This window comes from Dasypus novemcinctus, chromosome 6 (genome assembly GCF_030445035.2).
Source record: "Dasypus novemcinctus isolate mDasNov1 chromosome 6, mDasNov1.1.hap2, whole genome shotgun sequence".
NCBI lineage: Eukaryota > Metazoa > Chordata > Mammalia > Cingulata > Dasypodidae > Dasypus > Dasypus novemcinctus.
This window is the reverse complement of record NC_080678.1, coordinates 44,375,282-44,397,085: the sequence shown is the minus strand read 5'-3', so window position 1 is coordinate 44,397,085 and position 21,804 is coordinate 44,375,282. Positions and strand designations below refer to the sequence as shown.

At 43.1% G+C, this 21,804-nt stretch overlaps 2 protein-coding genes across 51 annotated transcripts in view; both read right to left on the bottom strand.

Moving 5' to 3' along the window:
• Window positions 1–21,804, bottom strand: part of SORBS1 (sorbin and SH3 domain containing 1) — a 269,353-nt gene that overhangs the window by 28,844 nt on the left and 218,705 nt on the right. For 43 of the 50 annotated variants that reach the window (XM_058298701.1, XM_058298722.2, XM_058298724.1 and 40 more), the window contains 4 exons: window positions 19,798–19,847; window positions 8,702–8,874; window positions 6,036–6,121; window positions 2,701–2,868 (listed from right to left, as the gene is read on the bottom strand). In XM_058298701.1, coding sequence (XP_058154684.1) covers window positions 2,701–2,868; window positions 6,036–6,121; window positions 8,702–8,874; window positions 19,798–19,847 — 477 coding nt within the window. The remainder of the gene's footprint in view (window positions 1–2,700; window positions 2,869–6,035; window positions 6,122–8,701; window positions 8,875–19,797; window positions 19,848–21,804) is intronic. The other 7 variants (XM_058298687.2, XM_058298699.2, XM_071215754.1 and 4 more) reach the window with 1 other exon arrangement.
• Window positions 6,652–8,274, bottom strand: LOC139439227 (sorbin and SH3 domain-containing protein 1-like). The gene has a single exon (XM_071215758.1). It carries the CDS (start codon window positions 8,196–8,198, stop codon window positions 6,729–6,731), a length of 1,470 nt encoding a protein of 489 aa, XP_071071859.1. The 5' UTR covers window positions 8,199–8,274; the 3' UTR covers window positions 6,652–6,728.

Here is a 21,804-nt window from a genome sequence, read left to right as displayed (position 1 = left end):
GGGGTCTTCCAAATTCTTCAACTGTATGACCTTCTGCTCTGAGGAAACAAGGCGATAAACATTAAATTACACATTTCCTCCTCAACATTAGAGAGGATAAACGAAACGGAGGAAGAAAGCTGGGAGACTCTAAGTGAGAAAATATGGTATTCAAAAGCTTCATCAGGCTCGGTTATAGATTCTAACTCTGCAGTAACATGTCCCATATTTCCAGACTCCTTAAACTGGGGTCTTCCAGGGATCTTCTTAAAGGCTGTGAATTCTCCACAGGATATTTTTTCCTTTTGACCTCTCCATCATCTATCTGTATGTGCTAAGGGGTCACTTAAATGGCCACATCATAATCAAGTTAATGCCACATAATTTCAATACCTGTATTTGTGTCTGTCTGTGATCAAATAGCATAATTTAATAGTTGTGGGCTGAGAAAAGAAGAGTTAATGATAAATGAGTTCACAAGAGAAGGCAAAAAGACTGAAGAGTGCACTGTAAGGACAACAATTTCACAGTGAATCCAATTTAAAATAGTAGGAGAAGTGAGTCACTACATGGCACCCAGCTGCAGAGGAATGTGACCTTTAAAGAATTTATGTCAAAATATACCATATTCATACCCTGAGTAGTAGTTCAGTTTGAGTAAAATAGTATTACTTACTAATTAAATTAATAAAATAGTACAGGTTTATAGTTTGTTTAATATTACGTTGTAAATTGGTTTGTCGGTGAGACTTTTTTTGGGGGTGGGCAGGCACATTAAAGGGAATCCATATATTACTCAGAATTGAGAAACACCAATTCCATTGAAATCTTTTATGTGAGTCATCCTTGGTTCTACAAAGCATCATCTTCTTCCTCCTCGTTGTAGTCCTCCTCAAAGCTGAATCCATCATTCTCTCCTCTGGGTCCCATAGCACTGAGTTACTAGGGCAGAGATAATCTGTGTGAGTGCCTCTCCTACTAGCCTACCAGCTCCCTGAGGGCAGGATCTAGTTATAGGTCTCACCTCCCTGCAAGGCCTTACCCAGAATTAGTGGCCAACCAAGTTCTACTGAATAGGACTGAAGTTGTCTACATAACATGGTGTACTTGGAACTTGATGGTCTGTTTTTTCATGTGTCGGTCAACTTCTAGGACAATGACTCTCAAAGAGTGATCCCTAAGCTAGCATCACCACCATTATCTGGGAACTTGCTAGAAATGCAAATTCTCAGGCCTTACCACAGAAGCAGAAACTTGGGAGATAGGGCCCAGCGATCTGTATTTTAACAAGCCTTCCAGGGAATTCTGAAGCATGCTCAAGTTTGAGAATTGCTGCTCTAGGAGAAGGCAGGCAGGGCAGGTTATTACATTTTCATTGGCATGTATTATTTCCACGAACTGGGGGCATTTTTGTTGGTATGCATTACCTACACATGTAAGGGTAGCCCGGGTGCCTCTGCATGTTCCCATCCATTCCTTCAATCCCACACAAGCAGGCAGGTTGTTGAGGAGGAGCTGGAACACTGGGGGCCAAGGGGCTGTCCTTCCCTTGCAACTGAATAACAGTTGCTAACTTTTGCCTCTTCTCTGTTACATTTCTTTTTCTCCATCATTTTAAAGTCTCCTTCCTCTCCCCAAGATTCCTTCTTTTAATCTGGCTCTTTCCTTTATCTCTTCTTTCCAGACAACTTTTATTTATTTATTTAGCCATTTAGTGAATGGCAAGAGACGCTGCTGCCATTCAAAAGATATAAACATGAGTGCTAATTGAAAGGTTACAAAATCTGTGCATACTTTGGACGTCAGGCCCCCACTCCTAAATACTCCCACTCCCTTTCTCAAAAGGAAAGAATTCCTGTCCACTTAAGGTCATGTGGCAAAAAAGACCCCAGGGCTATTTAAGGTCATGTGGCAAAGCATAAACTCTTCAGCAAGATGCAGCATTTGGCCAGCACAAGAATTTCAGCATGTAGACATTTGTGCAGGAGGCCAAGACCTGGCTGGATAAAGTTTGTTCTTTTTCGTTCCTTTTATAACATTATGCTTCTGTAATCTAAGTTTAGAAATGTCAAATTAAGGGAGCAGATGAAACGTCTCACAGAACTCTCTTGGCTACTCTCTTAGCCTAACTGTAAAACTCTTTGGGTTTCAGATTTCTTAACTAAGGAGCTTCAGCACTACTGAACACTTTATACAATGAATCCATCCATAGGTGATTGGTGTTCTCTGATATCTCCTACGGATGTCACTAAATCTGGGGTGCTTTATAAATGGTAAATAAAGGCTCACAAGTTAACTTTTGGAATACACGTTTCACTAAACCATCTCCTCAAAGTCTTTGTAATTGTCCACACCATAAGCTATGAATGCATACGGACGAAGGTATGAGGCTTCTAAGCAGAATGCACAGGCACAACAGTATCATGGTAAAACACAAAATGTATAGGACTAGACTCATGAAGGCAGCCATACTCTACAGGCATGCATTAGGGGTGTGCGCCAGCAGATCCCGGTCCCACAGCCAGGCATGCTTGAACATACAGAGCACAGGACATAGTGGAACCATGTCCATTTATCCCCGCAAAAGAGCTAAAGCAAGCCTAAGTGCAGCCAGGATGATAGATGCTGTCTGGACAACTAATTTGGCCTAGAGAAGGCAGTGCCGAAGGGAGGCAAATATTGCTTTGGGTCAAGCAGCAGATCGAGGCGACCAAAACAGACCTCTGACCCAGATTTCCTTTTTGCCGTATCGTCTATATTGAGGAGGTCCCCAAAGCGCTCATTAGTGATAAACTGATGGTGCGTCGGAATGACGCCCGTGTGGCGTCGAGCTGCGATATCGGCCTCCTCTTGCTCGCGCTTAAGTCGTCTCTGGTCCGCTAAAAGTTTCTGCCATGAAATTGCATAAAATGGGCAGTGAATCATCTGGTCCAGGGTACTAGGAAACTGTCAACAAAAGCAACTAAGGAAGAAGGTGCTCGGTCAACAGGGAGGAAGCTTTAGGGATCAGATGACAGGGGTATCACAGCCATGACTACGATGTTCCCAGGGTAGCCACCTCTGGCACTCTGAGTAGGAAGGAGACAGCACTGTACAGGAGAGACCTGGGGGAAGCTGGGATACAGAGAAGGATGAATTCCATACAGTTACACTATCTGGCAAATCATTCCCTGGCTCAGCCAAAAGCCTCCTGCCCCTGATACATGGGCAGCTAAGGCCAGGTGCCCCAGGGGGTAAAGTCAGAGCATTCACAAGCATGCTGGGCAGCGGCTGGGGGCTGGAAGTGCTGTCCTTACCTCACTTAGGCAGTGATGAGTTCCCACAGTGCGTTCCCATGGCGGGACCGGGGCTGGGCAGATTCCTCCTGCCCAAGCAGGCCTGTTCAAGCTGCTATGGGCTGCTACTACATGTCATCTATGGCAACGAGGTCATTTTTGGGTTTCCTATGTCTGTTACTCTAATATGTTTCATAGACTAGAGCCGTCCATTTCAGAAAATATGGTGCCCCTTCTCCTAGGCCAGCCAACCCTTCCCTTGGACACAATTCTTAGGGGGCCTTAGCATGTGCACCAAAGGCTATTTATACGTTGAATAGAGATCATCAATTACTTTCTTAGTATACTTTCTTACATATTTCTTCATTAGGTGAACTATAGCAGAATTTAGGGAGAAAAGGTAGAATATAAATACAGAAGGAAAAAAAAAGAATGCTGCTGCCTAGGGTTAGAGGAGATTTCTTCCTGTATATTAAAGAAAGAATTTATTTCTATCTTTAAAGGTCTTTTACAAAAATTAAAAAATATTGCATTTTACTAAATGCCCTCTTATTACCTAATGAAACAATCCAATGGAATATAATTTTGAAGTGTTATCTTATTCTATGCTAATTTTACATTCTTAACTTTCCTTGGAGGAGAGCATTAATTATAACCAAAAGAAAATTCTTAGCACACTTGATAAAGCATCAGCATTTTCCAGCAGGTAATTATATGCCCCAAGTGATATCTAGTCCCAAAGGACAGTGGGCCTGATTTTTCTCCAAGGTCTACATATAAAGTGACAAGTACTCATCAAATGACTGTGGGATTTTCAGGGCTCAGGTAAGTTGTAAAGAGTAAACGGGAAAAGACACGAGAAGGCACTTTGCAGAGCACAGTGCCAATGGAAAGAGCATCAGCCCAGGGACCAGGGGACCTGGGTTCCAGCTCTGCCTCTGGCGCAAGTTCACTAGCTATGTGGCATCAGCATAGGACTGACACCTCATCAGCAGGGCATTCTGAGGTGTTCCTGTAGTGAGGGGAATGGACTGATGCTTGAGGTGGCCAGATGGCCTCACTCCATACCCTGATGCTCTGGGCAGGCTTAAACAGAATCAGTAGCTATCAAATGGAGCAAAGCTCCCAACCTGGTACTTGAATCTGACTTCAGTAAATGCATCAGCACCAGAGTTGACCCATAGAAGCCAAAAACTATGGCTGCAAACATAGAAACCTTAAGGATCTCAGAGTCAGTGCTACACAGGAAGCAAGCTGCTCACCTTTTGATGCAACTTTTACAAAATCAATTGCTAAACCAAGTAAGTAAAATATGCTTCCCAGGTGGCAGGCAAGAATTCTACCACAAAGCCTTCCAGGCTGGAAACCAGGGTTTATACTATTAAAAAGGCATTATACCTTCATTCATCATAGCAGCCCCGGCCTCTATAGATGGGAATTGTGTGTCTCAGTGACAGCAAACCTTTAACTCAGAGCTCTCTAAATGCATCTGTTCTGTGGTCTGATGGACACTCAATGAGAATGAGTTTTTGATGTCATTACTACAGATAATTCTATACATCAAATGCTTCCCCTCGCTTCTTTCCATGGACAGGCGCAAGCATCTTATTGGATATTGCTTGCATTGTGCCTGGAGAGGGAGAAGTCTTGTCATTTCTTTTTTGTCTTTTGTTTCACCATCTGGCAGCAGTGATTATTATTAATATTTGGCTCTCCTCAAAATCAGCATTACCCTAAGTCCTTAAGGAAAATTCACCTAAACTTTGAAAACAACTCAACAAAACAGATCACAGAGAAAAGGTTTCAGACTTTAAAGGGAAAGAAACAGGGTGTTATACACAGGAACCCCCCCCCCCCACCACCAACAGGGTCAAAGCTGCTCTTCCATCCCAGTTCATTAACAGAAAATGGGCACTGCAGCTCTGTTTAATCTATAGGCCCTTTTCTCCTGGAATGTGAAGTCTAGGAAGCACTCATCCTAACAACAGAAACTTGTGATTTTGCCCACCTGGCTGATATGGAGAACTACCTCTTCCCCAATCCCTGAGAGAATGGAACGTTCCCTGCCCTGTCAGTCACACCACTGCAGTAGAGACATTTCAGTAGCAGCAAGAAAGGCCTACGTTGTGAAGTTCTTGGCTGGGCTTTATCAGTGCTTATCGGGGCTTCTTCCTTCTTCTGTGTTATGGGTGACAGAATTATAGGGAACCTCCTCAAACTGTTTTTAGAGTAATGCTTCCATCATTTGTTAAAAGCTGTCTTTTGCCTGTTATTTTTTTGGAGTAGGAATAAAGTTTACTTAAAAAAATTGTTACGGTCATTATTTTTCATTTTCTTTTTTCTTCTACATTCTTCTAATCTTGAATTATGCTTCATGCTGATAGAGGGGTGGGTAGTAATGGAGAAATACGTGGGTGGATTTCCCTAAAGACTCTGGAGGTTGGGAAGGAGAAGAATGAAAGAGCAAAGCAAATTCCAGTTTCTACCTTACAAAGCACTGAATGCAGTGGTGGGCAATCTCTTTCTGTACCTCCTATACAACATGCTGACTGGACTTGACATTTACAACTGCATGCCTGAGGGAAGATCAGTCCTAGCTTTTGGATAAGTTGACTAGAAGGCGAATGAATGTGCCTACGTTATACATGCAAGCACTTGTCAAGACCTCTATCTTTGCTTCTAATCGTGAGACCCCATCACCTCTGACAGATGCCAAGAATGTTCACTTCCTTCGGATTTTTAGCTTTGGAAGAGCTAAGAAATTTTAAAAGATGGATTTACCTCTTTATCATCGTGACGCCGTCGAATAAATTCTTCTGTCGATTCCAAATAATCAGGTGGTATAAAATGTCTTGGAGATTCTGAATCTTCAAAACAACAAAGTAGAGTTAAAATGGGCAATGATTCAGTTCAGGAAACCAGGCTGGGAAAAGATTTTCAGCTATTAATCTATCATCCACTGGAAATATCAAGTTTTTAGAGTCATTGTTGATTAATGATCAATAATTAAATTCTGAAGAAAACAACAAACGCCCCCCCATCTATGCGTGAACCAATTTAATACAAAGAAAACCAATCAGAAGGTAAACCGTGAGCAAAAAAGAGAGGTCCTTCTTTGAAGTGTCCCTACTAAGAGACGTGCAGTGTCTTCAAGGGACAAACCGTGCACTCACACACACACAGGGCCACCGCGAGAGGCTGCCTCTCAAAAACCACAGGGTGAGTCGGGGATTGGTGCAAACACATTTCTCAGATGAGTTAAACGGCCAATTTTTCTTTCGAAACAGAGTTTGGTGGTTAGTCTAAATGACACGGGGGCTTTGTTTTTAAAGAAGTGCAGCCACTACGAGCCATGATTAATTGCCAAGCAAAACAAACAAAAAACAAAAGACAGACCAGAAAAATGAGCACCATGGGCACAGGGGAGGAGGAGACAGAGCAAGCAAAGTGGAGACATGGATGAGGTGAGACTGGTCAGAGACACAAAACGCCACCTCCGAGGGACGCTCCCCGTTCGCTTTGGGGGTTGTTGTTCCTATCCAGGCCGTGGTCTGCGTACAGCACGGAGTTCCCGTGATTAGAGGCCCTCAGGCAGGCCTCCGGGACCACAGGTCTCTCCTGAGGGGGCTCTGGGATCCGGCTAAACCTTGCCATGGTGTGTCGGGAAGACAGGCGTTGGGGAACAGAGGGCTTCCCTCTGGAGAGGGGCTCGTCCTGGCGGGGCTGTCCGGGGCGCTCTGCTTTCTGGCCCAGCAGGAGGCCCACGGAGTCGGTGGGGGACGGCTGCCTGGGGTGGTGCTGGAGGGGTTTTTTCAACCGGAAAGGGAGGGGGCTCATTAGGTAGATATTCCTGAGGAGGGTGCTCCTGTCCCCTCTGGAATCCAGGCGCCAGTCGGGCTGCCTGGGGGTCTGCTGCTGCTCATGCTTCCGGATGGTGGTGAAGCGGGTGCAGGAGGCCGCACAGGTGCCCTTGCACTTGTTGAGACGATGTCTGGGGAGGTCTCCATGCACACTGCTGCTGCTGCCCTCACGGCTGTCACTGGAGATGTTTGAACAGCGGTCGAGCTCGTCGGAGCAGGCCGAGAGTGGGTCAGAGGGCACAAGGCCCGTGAAGCCCAAGGCACCGGGGTCCACCATGTTGCCACACGGAGAGGCATAGATGCCCCTGGGGCTCATCCTGTCCATCTCCCTGGGCCGGAGCTTGGTCGACTCAAGGAGGGACTCGGCCGAGCGGGCTGAGGTCAGGACGCTGCGGGCCGGCACGGGCGTGGGGGACTTGCTCAGCCTGCCGGACAGGTCCAGGGACGGCATGGATCGGGACCGCTGAATCAGCTGCTCGAAAGCTGTGATGCGCGAGGAGACGGTGTCCTTGGGGATGTGCTCGGGGCCCTCCTGGCTGGGGCCCAGCTCGCCCCTGCTCAGGGCCAGGCTGCTCCTTTCAAAGTGGGAGGCAAGGTCCCGCACACTTGAGGAGGAGACGGACCCCAGGCAGAGGCCAGCCCGGTTGATCTGGTGCATGTCCCGGTAGAACATGGTGAACTGCATCCCGGCCTTGCGCGAGAGAGGGCAGGGCCTCCTGGCGCTGGAGCTGAACTCCTGGAGGCTCATGGTGCTGCTCGACTTGCTGTCATCATCCCGCCTGGAGCGCATGAGCAGGTTCTCGATGCTCCCTCCCGTGTGGAGGGGGAGCCCTCTTTTGGAATCATTCAAAGAAACTGAAACGCAAAGGTTCTCACAGCTCTGAGCCTTCTCTGAAGGCAACAGGACACTCTTCTGTTCCTGCAAAAGAGTGCTGGGAGCAGAGAGCCTGGGTTTGAATTTGGAAGGAAGGATTTCAGAAATGCAGGCTTTCGCAGCAGACAGGGGCTTCTTGTGCTTACAAACAGGGCCTAACACACTGCTAGTGTTAAACGTTCGGCTATGAACTGAAGATGAAGAAATCATGTGAGCATTCCCACCTTTACGATCCACTGGTAAGCATGCAGAATAAAATAAACAGACCCATTAGGTTAAAGCTGAAAGCTGCTTTAAAAAAAAAAGGAGAGGTAACATGCTCATTTTTCATAAGGACTTTTTGAAAAAAAAATTATTTCCAGTTGATGTCTGGAAGCAAAATAATCTGTGCTGCAAAGCAGGTGCAAAGATGCAACGAAAAAAAATGGCCACCCTGCTAGAGCTAGGAAAAGCTAAAGCTCAGCTAATTTCTAAGGGAATTTGAAGAGAGAAAGATGCTTCAGGGAGAACAAGGCTGGGAGTTTAAAGGAAGGGAAACTATTAAACAGAAAGAAAAATGGCCGGTAAGATACGGGAGGGGATATAAAAGGGCTCAAAGGTCTGGATCTGGATCTGAAAAAGTCAGAACCCATCCTAGATGTTCACCTGCTGCCAACACCGAGATGACGGCTGTGTGTGGGAGGGAGGCCTCCCAGTCGCATCCACCCAATTACCTTTAGTGGAAGCCGAGCTGGATGGTCGCTTGAGCCCACTCAGGCCCTGAAGAGGGATGTCTCCACCTTCCAGAACACTTTTATAAATCTGTCTCTCATTCTCCAAGCTAGCAAAATCCCCAGGAGCCCCATCTGACTCCCTCTTCACTGCATGGAAGTTGGAAGAATATATACTGTGAACAAGGTAATTTTAAAAAAAGAGAGAGAGAGAGAGAGATGGATAAGAGTTAGCATCTTAAATATGTTTCTAAAAAGCACATTACCAGCCGAGGACTAGAAAGACACTTCCTGGCATCATCAAGCACTGTCCTTTCCAAAGGGCATTCTTATTGGACTTAGATTTCTATAAACAAAGCAGGCCCACTGATGTCCTTGGATGCTCAGGAATCTTATCCACACAGCAAAATGCTCACATTGAGATGACCAAATTTGTGCATAGAAGAATTTAACTCTGTGCAACATGGCCTGAGGGAGGAGTGGGGGAGGGCGGGCTGGGGGCCCAGATATCTGCAGGCAAGTTAGGACTGTTGAGGACATGAGTAGTGCCTCTGATGTGTCACTGGCCAGGACCAGCTATTTTAAGTCTACTTTCTCGATTGTTCTTCACAAGTGCTTTGGTTGACGGAGCATTAAAATCATCCATCAATAGCACTGAAATGAAGAGGTCCACCTGTCCTGGGCCTCTAGGAAAATCAGTAACCCAGCAAAATTGGAACCAAGCATTCTATGGGCTTTTATCATCACAGGCCAATTTTGCACCTATTTGTTCAAACTTTGGGTTCAGAAACTTATGATATGTATTATGAGGTATTTTTTTTACAAGTTGCCACAAATCCTTTTTTGGAATGAGGTGTGGCACAGAAAAAAATTAACAGCACTTACTCACTGAACCTTCCCTTCCCTAATCCCAGTTTTCTATGCCCTCACACACTGACACATTGGCATTGACATGGAGAGATGAGGGCATACACACACACACACGCTCTTCCCAGTTAAGTCAATGATGTCTTTTCTGTGAAAGTACTTAGGCTTCTGCTAGGCTGCTTTTCAATCCTATTATTTGATTTATTGGCATGACTACGGATTTTTCAGCTCTGAAGACCCATAGATTGTTGGAGTGCTTTCTACCCAATATTTTTATGCATATTTCAAATATATAGAAAAGCTTAAAGGATTTGGAGAGTGAACACCCACACACCCATCACCTAGATTCTACAATGAACACTGGGCTGCGTTTGCTTTCTTACACATCTATCTTTCACTCTGACAGTCTATCAGTGTATTCTTTTTTTATACTTCCTGCAGCTGGCCTTTCCTTTTGTACATATCCCCAGCCTCTGAGACCCCATGGTACAGATGATAAAGGCATCAACAACTCTACGTGCCACCGGGGAGACGTTGGAGGTTGGAGGCACTGTACTAAATGCTTGACGAGCAATCTCTTTAATCTCCACCATCCTTTTTTTCCCTTCCATTTTTCAGATGAAGAAACTGAGGCACTGTGAGATTCAGTAATTTGTCAAATCGGGCACAGTTAGTAGAACTTAAGACACCAGAAAGCATCTTCAGCAGTGGTTTTATAATAGTTTCCTTGGATCAAGGAGGCAATGCCTTCCAAGAGCCCCAACTTGCACAATGACTAGAACCAGAAGGAAGCTAAAGGATGCTAGATCTCCTTCTACAGTATCCTCACTAAGTGTCACCTGGACCCTATCATGAACACATTCCTGGGACAAGCAGCACTATATTCCAGGATTTGGAAATGGAAAGAGGTGAAAAATGAGGAGGAAATGGCTATTCTCCACCTCAGAGCAGGTAAATAACCACCTTCCCCACTCCCCCCCCCCCCCCCCCCCCGAAATACACACACAATACTACAGCCACTAACACTGGGAAAAACCTTCTACAGGCACTTCCATTTATTGGGACCTTACCATGTGCCTGCCACTGGGTAAGGGCTTTACATGTCCTATTTCAGGAAACTGCCCAAGACAGAGCTCTCCTAGGTCCCTCCACATTCTCTCTGGCTTAGGTAGGGGATCAAATGCTTTCCCCCTTTCCTCAGCCAAGACAGAACTGTACCGGGAATCTTAAGGGAAAAGCAAAAACAACTCTCAGGGCAGAAAACATAAAAGCATACAAAAGAAGCAAATTTAGGAAGCAGACTCTGGGGTATCTGTCTTGGAGAAGGATGCCAAACTCTTTTTGCCAGGCTTGGTCCTTATTTTCCAGAGCCCACTAGATCACAGGTTCCATGAAAGCACTCAATGAATGTGTTGAATGAATAAAAAGTCACACTTCCCAGAACTAAAACTGTCATACAAGATCTTATTGATGACTTTTTTTCTTTCTTTATACTATTCATGTTAGTTCATAGTTTACATTAGGGTTGACTGTGATATAGTCTCACGGTTTAAAAATTTTTTTTAAAAAATCTTAATCAAGTAACATATATAGAACTTAAAATCCTTGACATCCTTGGTTAGATTCCTAGATAAATAATTATCTTAGTTGCTATTATAAACGGAATTTCTTTCTTGATTTCTTCCTCAGATAGTTCATTACTATAGAGACAATGCTGATTTTTGCATGTTCATCTTGTACCCCACCACTTTCCTGAATTTGTTTTTAGCTCTAGTAGCTTTGCTGTAGATTTTTCAGGATTTCCTAGATAAAGGATCATGTCCTCTTCAAATAGAGGGTGTTTACTTCTTCCTTTCCAATTTGGATGCCTTTTATTTTTTTTCTTGCTTAATTGCTCTGGCTAGAACTTCCAGTATATTGTTAAGAAACAGTGGTGACAATGGGCATCCTTTTTCTGTTCTTCATCTTAGAGAGGAAGCTTTTAGTCTTTCACCATTAAGTATGAAGTTAACTGTGGGTTCTTCATAAATGCCCTTTATCATGTTGAGGAAGTTTCCTTCTATTCCTATTATTTTAAGTACTTTTATCAAGAAAGGAGGCTGGATTTTGTCAAATGTGTTTTGCAACAATTAAGATGCTTGTGTAGCTTTCCCCCTTCATTCTATTAATGTGGTGTATTACATTAATTGATGTTCTTATATTGGAATACCCTTGCATACCTGGGATAAATTCTCCTTGATTATGGTGTATAATTCTTTTAATGTGTTGTTGGATTTAGTTTGCTATTTTTTTTTTTTAGGATTTTTGCATCTATATTCATAAGGGATATTGCTCTGTAATCTCCTTTCCTTGTGGAATCCTTATCTGGCTTTGGTATTAGGGTGATGTTGATCTCATCAAAGACTTAGGCAGGCGTGCAGGTGTAGCTTAGTGATTGAGCACCTGCTTCCCATGTACAGGGCCTGGGTTCAATCTCTAGCCCCAGTGCCTCCTAAAAATAAATAAATAAAAGAAGACTTAGGCAGTCTGAACAGTAGAAAAGTTTGAACAGGACTGGTGTTCATTCTTCAAGGAATGTTTGGTTAAATTCACCAGTCAAGCCATCTGGTCATTGGCTTTTGTTTTTGGGAGGTTTGTGATTACTGATTCAATCTCTTTTCTTGTTATTGGTCTGTTGAGATCTATTTTTCCCTCAGTCAATGTTGGTAGTTTGTGTACTTCAAGGAATACATCCATTTCACCTAGGTTGTCTTATTTGTTGGTATACAGTTGCACAGTATCCTCTTATAATCCTTTTTATTTCTGTGAGGTCAATTGTAATGTTCCCCCTTCCATGTCTGATTTCAGTTATTTCTGTCCTCTCTTGTTCTGTCAGTCTAACTAAGAGTTTGTCAATTGTACTCATCTTTCAAAGAACCAACATCTTGGTTTCATTCTTTCTATTGTTTTTTTAAGATCTCCATTTCAATTATTTCTGCTTTAATCTTTTTTTCCTTCCTTCTGCTCACTCTAGGTTTAGTTTGCTCTTTTTCTAGATCCTCCAGTTGTGTGTTTAGGTTACCGATTTGAGATCTTTCTTCTTTTTTAACATAAGCATGTAGAGTTATAAATTTCACTTTCAGTAATAACTTTGCCGCATTCCATCTGTTTTGGTATGCTGTATTTTCATTTTCACTTGCCTCAAGGTATTTCCTAATTTCCCTTATGATTTCTTCTTTGACCCATTTGTTGTTTAAGAGTATGTTGTTTAATCTCCACATACTTGTGAATTTTCCAGTTCTCCCTCTGTTATTGATTTCTAGCTTCATTCCATTGTAGTTGGAGAAGATATATGATTTCAATACTTTGTAAATTTATTGAGATTTGTTTTGTGACCTAACATATGGTCTATCCTAGAGAATCTCCCATGTGTATTAGAGAAGAATGGGCTGCTGTTAGATAAAGTGTCCTATGTAAGTCTGTTAGGTCTAGTTAGTTGTAGTGTCATTGCAGTTTTCTATGACCTTATTGATCTTTTGTCTAGATGTTCTATCCATTATTGAAAGTGGTATATTTAAGTCTCATGCTATTAATGAGAAGACCATTTCTCCCTTCAAATCTGTCAATATTTGCTTCATACATTTTTGACCTTTGCTGTTAGGTGCTTATATATTTATAATTGCTATGTCTTCTTGTCAAATTGGCCCCTTTACCAGTATATAGTAAGCTTCTCTGTCCCTAAGAAGATTTTGACTTAGAATCTATTTTATCTTATACTAGTATAGGTACCCCAGCTTTAAGGAAGATGAATAGTTGTTCAAAGACTCTGTGGGGGAATGGCACCTTGCAACATCTCATGCCACCATCTTGGATGACCAGAAGTCTATAAGAGCTACTTCTGTCTCCATTACTTATAGGACTGACTCCCACAGCCCAGGGCTGCCGGGAAACCAACATGCTCATGTCTCACTTTTCCAAGTATCACACTGCACACATTTTTTCAGACTATTGTCTCTGGCCTAGATCACTAACTTACCTTCTAAGTGGCCTCTCTGCTTGCTTTAAAGATATCTTTTCATTTCTAAAATTATAAATTCTTCTAAAAGTGTAAGAATGATACCAGATTTGCTCCTGACATCAGTGATCATGGAATCGTCAAAACCATGTAAAGAGCAAGACTGCACATTATTAGGACAACCCAGGCTTAGGTTGCCTGTCCCTGCTGGTGTCCCTCAGCCTGCCTGGAGGTAGCCATTCCTATATGCAGAGACAAAGTGGTATGGCTTTCCCAGGTGCTGGGGCCAACCCTAAGGCTGCCACCTGATGCCGCTTTAGAGGTTCCCAGGTTCTACCTCCAGGGGGGCTCACAGACCTCCTCCAGGTTCTGAATAATAAAAGGCCTCAAATCTTGCTAGAGGGCTGGGGGACCCCTGTTGGTAGCGTGCAAGGCTGTGGCACCATATGCTAATATAAATGTAAGCTCACCTAAACCAGCTTTAACTTAGAATTTCCTAGTTAAAAATAAATCTCTTCCTTTTCTAAATATCCCTTTCATGGTCTACTCCCTTCCATTTGGATGCATTTTCTGATTGCAGCCCTTCAGATCAACCCCTTGCTTATCCTTTTTGTCTAATCCCCACTGCAGAAAGATCCATGTCGACCAACAGCTCCTGAAGTCCGAGGTCCATCTCATGAAGGACGGTCCTGAAAGCCTGACTTGGCTTTGTCTGGGAAAACCAGACCTCTCTGGCATTGGAGGAGTGACTCTGAGAGCCAGTCTCTATCTTTCCTTTGAATTGCCTGCCCTCAGCCAGAACTTCTACCCCATCTTCCCTAGATCCTCTTAACATCCTCTGGTCTTGACTCTAGGTCCTAAATGGCTGCCTCATCTTATACCTCCTCTACTTTACCAGCCTTCAGACGTGCTCCCCCCCGCCCCCCATTCCCTACCCCACTTACTGGCTTTATTCCACCCATTATCGCCATTTTGTTTCCTGCTTCCCCAGCAGAACAACAAAACAGTATTAAGGAAATCTCCCAGAATGGATTTGTGCGATAGCCAATTGTTTTCTTTCTGATACCAAAGCCAACATGCTTTTTCCAGATGTGGAACACTTTGCAACTGAGGTGCTCCTTATTTAGAAACAATATGTAAAAGCTCTGGAACAATGTTTTAAAGTTTATCATCTCCATCGGATCTCCCTAATATTGGAAAGGCAGGCATGATCTGTCCCTTGTACAAAAGGGGAAACTGAAGACCAGCATGGTGAAGGCATTTTGCCCAAGGTCATCAAGATTGTTGGGTCCTTGATTTGTCCAAGGAGATGAGAGAGGATGAGAAAAGCAAACTGATACCCCAGGCTGAAGGAGAAAGGCCCTGTTGGGATTAGCATCTACCAATCACTTAGCAAACAAATTAAATTCAGAAGCTCAGCTCTGAGTAGCCACCATGGAACCAGTTTTCATTTCATGAAGAGCAAGCCAGGAGGCAGAGCAGAGAATTCACCATCTGGTTAAGAGGCAGAGCTGGCTGCTGAGTTCCAAGGGGATGCGACACACTCTCTGAAAGACTTAAGCAACAAAACAGAACAGTCATTTTAGGGTCACTTGTTTCCAATTGTGCTAACAGGTGGGCTCTGGAGGAAGTGGGTGGAGTCCTGGAAGGCTGGGATTTCAGCATGACTCCAACAGGAATGTGGATCAGGTGAGGCAAATCTACTCTGCTTAAAAACTCAGAAACACTTTTTCTCTCAGTCTCAATTTTATTCATTTGTAGAACTAAAAGGTATGATGGAGACTGCCCAAGAAATCCCCCTTCAAATCTGTTTTCTATACAGACCTTTCTTTTGAGCCCCAGACACATACATCCAACTGCCTTCTAGACATCACGACCTGAATATTCCTCAGGCAATCTAAACCCAACATGGCCCAAACCAAACCCAACTCCATTCCTCCTCCAGCATTATAAATCCAGCTCCTATCATGCAAGCCAAGAAGCCCAGGAGTCTTCTCCCTTTCTCTTTCTCCTTGTCTCCTTGTTCCCCCAAACTAACCAGGCACTGAGTCTTTTTTATTTTCTCTCCTTTATACTGTTCACATTAATCTCTCCATGCTGCCTTCTGGGTCACCACCACCCATTTACCCTTCCACAGTAAGCACACCAGCACTCCTCCAGACTCAACTCCAACCATCTTTGCAAATCACTGCCAGGAATATTTCTAGAAAAGACCCGATCATGTCATTCCACTGCTCTTTATTCTTCAACGATTATTTATTGAGTACCTACAAAGCGTGAATCCCTATCCTAGATAAACACTCAATAGTAAATAACACAAGACAAAAAAATTTCCATCCTCATGCAGCTTACATTCACTGTTCAAAACCATTTTGGTGATTTCAGGAAAGAAAAAAAAGAACTGTTGCTGCAATCTGGAGAGGGTTGTTTCATTACACAGCCTTTTATAATGTATGCAAAAAAAATCATTACACTCTTTTTATTTGCAACTCCTCTAAAAAGCCTTCCGTGACCTTTCCTTCCCCAAAACAGGGATGCTCACTCCCTTCTGGGTCCCACGATCACATTTACCACACTGGATTTTGATGGTTATTTGCGAGTCTGTTTACTCTATTGCACTCTGAGGCCCAAGGCAGGTGGTTTATTTTACTGATCTTTGTATGCCTGGTGCCTAGCCCTGGTGTTCAATAAACATCAGTTGAATAAATGATTCTATCAAATTAAATGCCTATGTGCACACAGATTTCCAACACATATGTAAAATGCTGGAAAATTTCTAATGTTTCATATAGTTCTTCAGGTTATGATTTGTGGTTTGCTCTTAAATCAGATTAGATTAAGGCAGCATGTGTTCTCTCAATAGTTACCATCACCATTTAGGAAACAACAGCTTGCTCTTGAGTGTCACCTGCTGGCCACATAGAGGAAAGCTCTTTGGTTAGGCAAAGAATGCAATCAATGATGAAAACAATAAGTAGTTCCCACTGCTGATTTATAGATTTGATAATCCTAGGGAAATGAAATACAAAATTTCACATACTCCACAATGGCAACTATTTTATATACAAAGAAACTATATATAATTATTAAAGTATATATATAATTACATATAAATAATTCCAGACAAGTATTAAAAGGCAGTGGTATTAGGATACTGGGACTATGGAAGAATTTCTTCCTCTCTGTTCTCAATTCTAATATTGTCATTATTGTAATCAGGTTAATTAATAATATTCGAAACTGCAGTATTTCCAAGATGTAAAAGTGGACTTAAAACAGCACCATCACTCTCCAGTCACCACAAAGTTTTGAACATGAACCATCTGTGACTCTTTTTTCTTCTTCATTCCTTGGATTAAATCACAGCTTGCCAATTTTTCTTTCATATATTCATATCATTCCCATCCATCCAATGAAAGGGGCCATATCCAGTTCACAAGTTGCCTGCCTCGGTCTTAAGCAAGCTGGATTCTAGTTAAGATTTATAGATGCATTCCTTTATTCAACAGACATTTGCTGTGCACTTTTCAAAGTGGCAGTTACTGCACTTAAGCTGGTTTACCACTAATTCCAAAGATGGAAAAATCTTACTAATTTCAACGAACTGGGAGAAAATCAAGTCTAAATCACTGAAAACTCCCCAAATGGTAGAATAGCAAGAGGGAAAAATATATTTATTCGTGCCAAATATTTTATGAGAACTACACTAAGGCTGAATAACAGAAGTCTTTGGAGACCTATTTCAAAGATATAAATAGAAATGTACGGTAAATTAACACATCAAATATCTATATGTACATAACTACTATGAGCGACAAAACCATTTGTTCTTTTATGACGTTTACATTTTTCCCCTTCGATCTTCTTCATATTATATTACAAAGAATTGCTTAAGTGGTTTCTGAATCGCTGGAAAGACACAAACCAAAGTATGCTTCTGCTACTTATTAGCAGATTCTGAGGCAGTATGCTACAGATGAGAGGTAATGCCGCTGCTGGTCCCCTAGTCTAGAACTTCAGTGTTCCTACTCTGGAATAGCTCTGCCACGTGCCGCTGTGCGAACTTGAGCAAGTTACACTGACTCTATGGGACTGTTCCTTCACCTACAAAATGGGATGTTGAGAGGATTAAATGAATTAACTGAGGTAAGGTCTATAACATGCTACACATAGGGCCTGACATAAAAAAAAATGCTCAATAAATCTTTAAAACTATCATTTCACCTGAGACCTGTACTCCCAACTCTTGTAGCCTGGAGTAGCGGCTTTCTTCTCTGCACTCTTTTGGCCCTGGTAGTCTATTTCACTTATTTGCCACTTTGCCTGTTTATTTCCTAACACTTTTTTTTTTCGCATGTGTTTTGTCTCCCAAACTATTAAACTATATTGCGTGTTCCTTTGTAACCCTACAGTAACACCTAGTGCAGGGTCTTAGATCCAGTAGTGTTAAGGAATTCACTCAGCCAGGCCCCAAGTAGCCCTTGCTGACTCACGGACTTCAGGAAGACGGGGAGGGAAGGCCGGGGTGGGGAGACCAGGCAGCAGGGTTAACACGGGGCAGGCCTGAAACAGCAGGGCACATGGAGGACTTGGTTAGAAAGTACAATCAGGTTGGCAAGACTGTCAAAGTGACAAGCCCAGTGCAAACAGATGGCCTTGGGGACCAAGGAGAGTTTGCTGGGAGCTATGGCTTTGAGGAGGCCCTTTACTGCAGGTGGCCTAAGTCATGGGTGGCTTCACTTCTGAAAGCACATCTCTGGGACATAAAAGGCATGTGACTGAGGTCATCCTTAGAGGTGAAGGCTTAGCTGGATTTAAAGCTCTTTAGGAGTGAGTAAGTCTCAGAGCTCAGAGTTGGGTGAGAAATGGGAGGATTCTACATGTGAGCCCTGATGCCTTGGTATCATATTTGCATCCAAGGTGGGTACATGAGCCTTCATACCTGGCCTCCTCCTGGGTGGGAACGTCCGCTAAGGCAGGCAATTTTTACTCTACCTGCTGTTCTGATACATTTTCCCCATGTATTAGGGTATATTAATCATGAAGCACACATATATAGAGAAGAAAAATTAACAATGGATCTAGTAGAAGCTTTTGATGCCTACTCTAAAAGGATTAAGGTTTTACCATTATCCCACCAAAATACCCAAACACCAGCTGACTGACATTCAAATGGCACCCCTCTTACAAAGTACCTTCTTTGGCAAGGTAGGTAGGACATGCTCAAGCAAATGTAATACTTATCCAAAAAGTCTATACACTCAGCATTCAGACCAAGTCAGGCTTCTTAGTTGACTGTTCATTCCAGATTTACCCAACCCAAATGAAGCAGATAATAGTTGTGTTTTTCCATCTATTTCAGAGAGTAAATAGACATAAGACAAAGAGCTGCTCCTACCAGAACAAGCTCCTTTCCCAAATCTAATAGGTGCATCCTGGATGTAGACTGCACCAGGCACTATAGAATTACAATCCTTGCCTCGAGGAGTTTACACTTTATCAGCAATCATAACAGCGCAGAATATACAATAGACAGGTATACAATAGACATGAGCATCTTACGAGGTACTACCATGGCTAGGGTCTATTCACATAAGCAAAAATGTGTGCTCTTTACCACATATGGAAAAGGAGGGGGAGGAGCACTGAAAACACTTGCACTGGGATGATGGCAAAGTGCTCAGCAAAGTAATCTGGTAGAGGATTCAGGATGGTTTTGGAGGGGGGAGGAAGAAGGCTGGTTGAGTTCCCAGTGAAGAAGTGAGCAGGGTGAGCATGCACCATCCACGCTGTCCTGAAAGTCAGATGGCGAAAACATCCACATCTCCGTAAGAAACAGATGAGTTAGATGAGCTAGTCTCCTGCTTGGCCCCATTTTCTCCATAACAGGTCCACCCCTTTACACTAGATATGGCTGCTGTCAGTCAGCCACACCCCTCTTTCAAGAATCAGCAAATGAGGAGGACTTTGAGTCTAAACTCAAAGAAACTCACATTCTAAAGATAAAGAAGATGACATGAGAAGAGTTTACCAAAGGTAATTTGAATGCTCATAAAATTAAACTGGAAGAGGAAGAGGACAGAGGTAAAAAATCGAAGACTACAATTAAATTGCTATTTGTTATACAGTATTCAAAGCCCCTAGATTGCTACAGATAAAACACACTTGGGTCCAAAACATACGCCCCTTCCCATTTTCAATATTTTAAACATTAAGCCATGAAAATGGTACAACTTACTATCCAGGAGGCTCTGAAGAAGTTTCCGGAGTGGGGCTGACTCCTGTGCTCTGTCAATGTGAAAAAAAAAATAGTTTAGAGATTATTTTGACTCAGATGTTTTCATGCTAAAGGGAAAAAGAGAGAAGTCACTTTCTTTCTCTAAATAGATAAGGACATCTGGGAGACAAGGACTCTGGATGGGAAGACTTTTCCATGTGGTGGAGGGTGGTGTTCTTTGGGAGGAAGATTTCAGGGCAGATGGGCACTACTACTCTCTGCACTTTTGCCTTCCAGTGGATGCAGCAATGCCCCTCTGAATGAGTGAGGGGATGGCCTCTTGGCTTATATTTCTCTCAGGTTGCAGGCCCACTGATCTGCCATTTGGCCAACATGCATTAGCAGCATGGAGCACATCCTTCACCAGCTTTTCCCCAGCCCTCAGACCCTCCTCCAGAACCCACCACAGATTCCTTCATGCACCCCAGAAGCCACAGAGAGTGACATTCAACACTTCAGGTACAGAATATGTAAAAAAAAAATGTATTGTGAAATACCACACTGTATTTTGACAATGTGTTTATGCCTGCAGATTTAAAAGAGTGGAAATGGAGAGAAATACAGTCCCACAAAGCCTATTCATGACCATTTCAACATAGGTGGGAAATGCTTTATAAAATTAAAATTACTGGCCACTGCCCAAAAGAAGAATGCAATTAACCTAGACCTACACTTAGAGAAAAACCAATATAATTATGTAGTTTAGTTTTTCTGATGTTGTCTTGGAGAGAAAAAGGCAAAGGATTCAATGTACTTGTTTAAAAAAAAAAGTCAAAATACACAACCTGGTAGTTGAATAAATCAATGCAAAAGTTAACTTTAAAAAATATTCTTCTAACAATGACCATTTAGAGGGACAAAGGCAATCTGAAAGAGAAGAGACATTTGGAGAAAGAAGAGAAAGAGAAGAAAGGAGCTTGTGAACGAGGGAAAACAAGATGACAGGGAGGGAAGGCAACCTTCACTTGAGGTTCACCCACCTGGCCCTCTGCCTGCTCAAACACCCACCCTCAACCTGTTGCATTGTTTCATTTCTAAGTGCATCTTTGGCCCAGGATGAGGACTCTGCTCCCACATCACCCCCATTATTCCTCAGCATGGGCAACCACTCTTACCTCATCATTAATTTGCCCAGCCCTTTAGGCTGCACTGGTCTCACCTGCCCATCCTTCTTCCATCTTGAGCCTCTTACCCCTTGGCACCTGCCCCACTCTTTGATACTTCTACTTTGACAACTGTGTCATGGTCTCCATCTTGGAAAAACTTGCCATGGCCTTGTTGAGTCCTCTAGAAACATCCTACTTGCTCCTTTCATGATCTCATCTTTTCAATCAAGGCTGTACCCCTGCAGGATCGCCTGATTCTTTGGCTGCATACTCTAGCTCACACCAATTATTCACCTAGCAATCTCCAAAGTCTTTGGAAACCTTCTAGTTATCATATCCATTGACCTTTCTTCAGTTCCATTTTTTTCTGGACTCCCTGGAACACTGGTTACTTCTCATGCTCTCTTCACCTGTTCCTTCACTTTTCCTCCTAATGCTCTGAAATGTTACTTCTCTGACCTTCCCCCATTCCATGTCAGAGTACCCCCAACAAGCAGTTATTGGTCTGTCATCCTGTCTCTCAACATGAACCCCCACCCTTGGATCTTTCATCTACTCCTAGGTTGGGTGTCCTCATCTCTACCACCTCTCTCATGAGGCCTAGTCTTACATTTCCAAATGTCTACTGGAAATTCCCTACATGATACCCAAGCAACACCTCAAAAGTAAATTACCTAAAATCAACTCTCTCATCTTACCTCTGCACTGATTTTCCTCCCATCTTTCTTATTTGTCCCCCTTCCCCCTTTTTTCCTGGTCTTATCTCGTTTTTCTCCTCTAGGATTCACCAGGATTTGATCCTGGGGGACCTCTGATATGGAGAGAGGTTCCCTGTCACTTGCACCACCTTTAGTTCCTTGTT

What these genes read in the sequence shown, in the direction of transcription:
- LOC139439227 (XM_071215758.1), bottom strand. Translation starts at nt 8,198, where the DNA reads ATGATTTCTTCATCTTCAGTTCATAGCCGAACGTTTAACACTAGCAGT.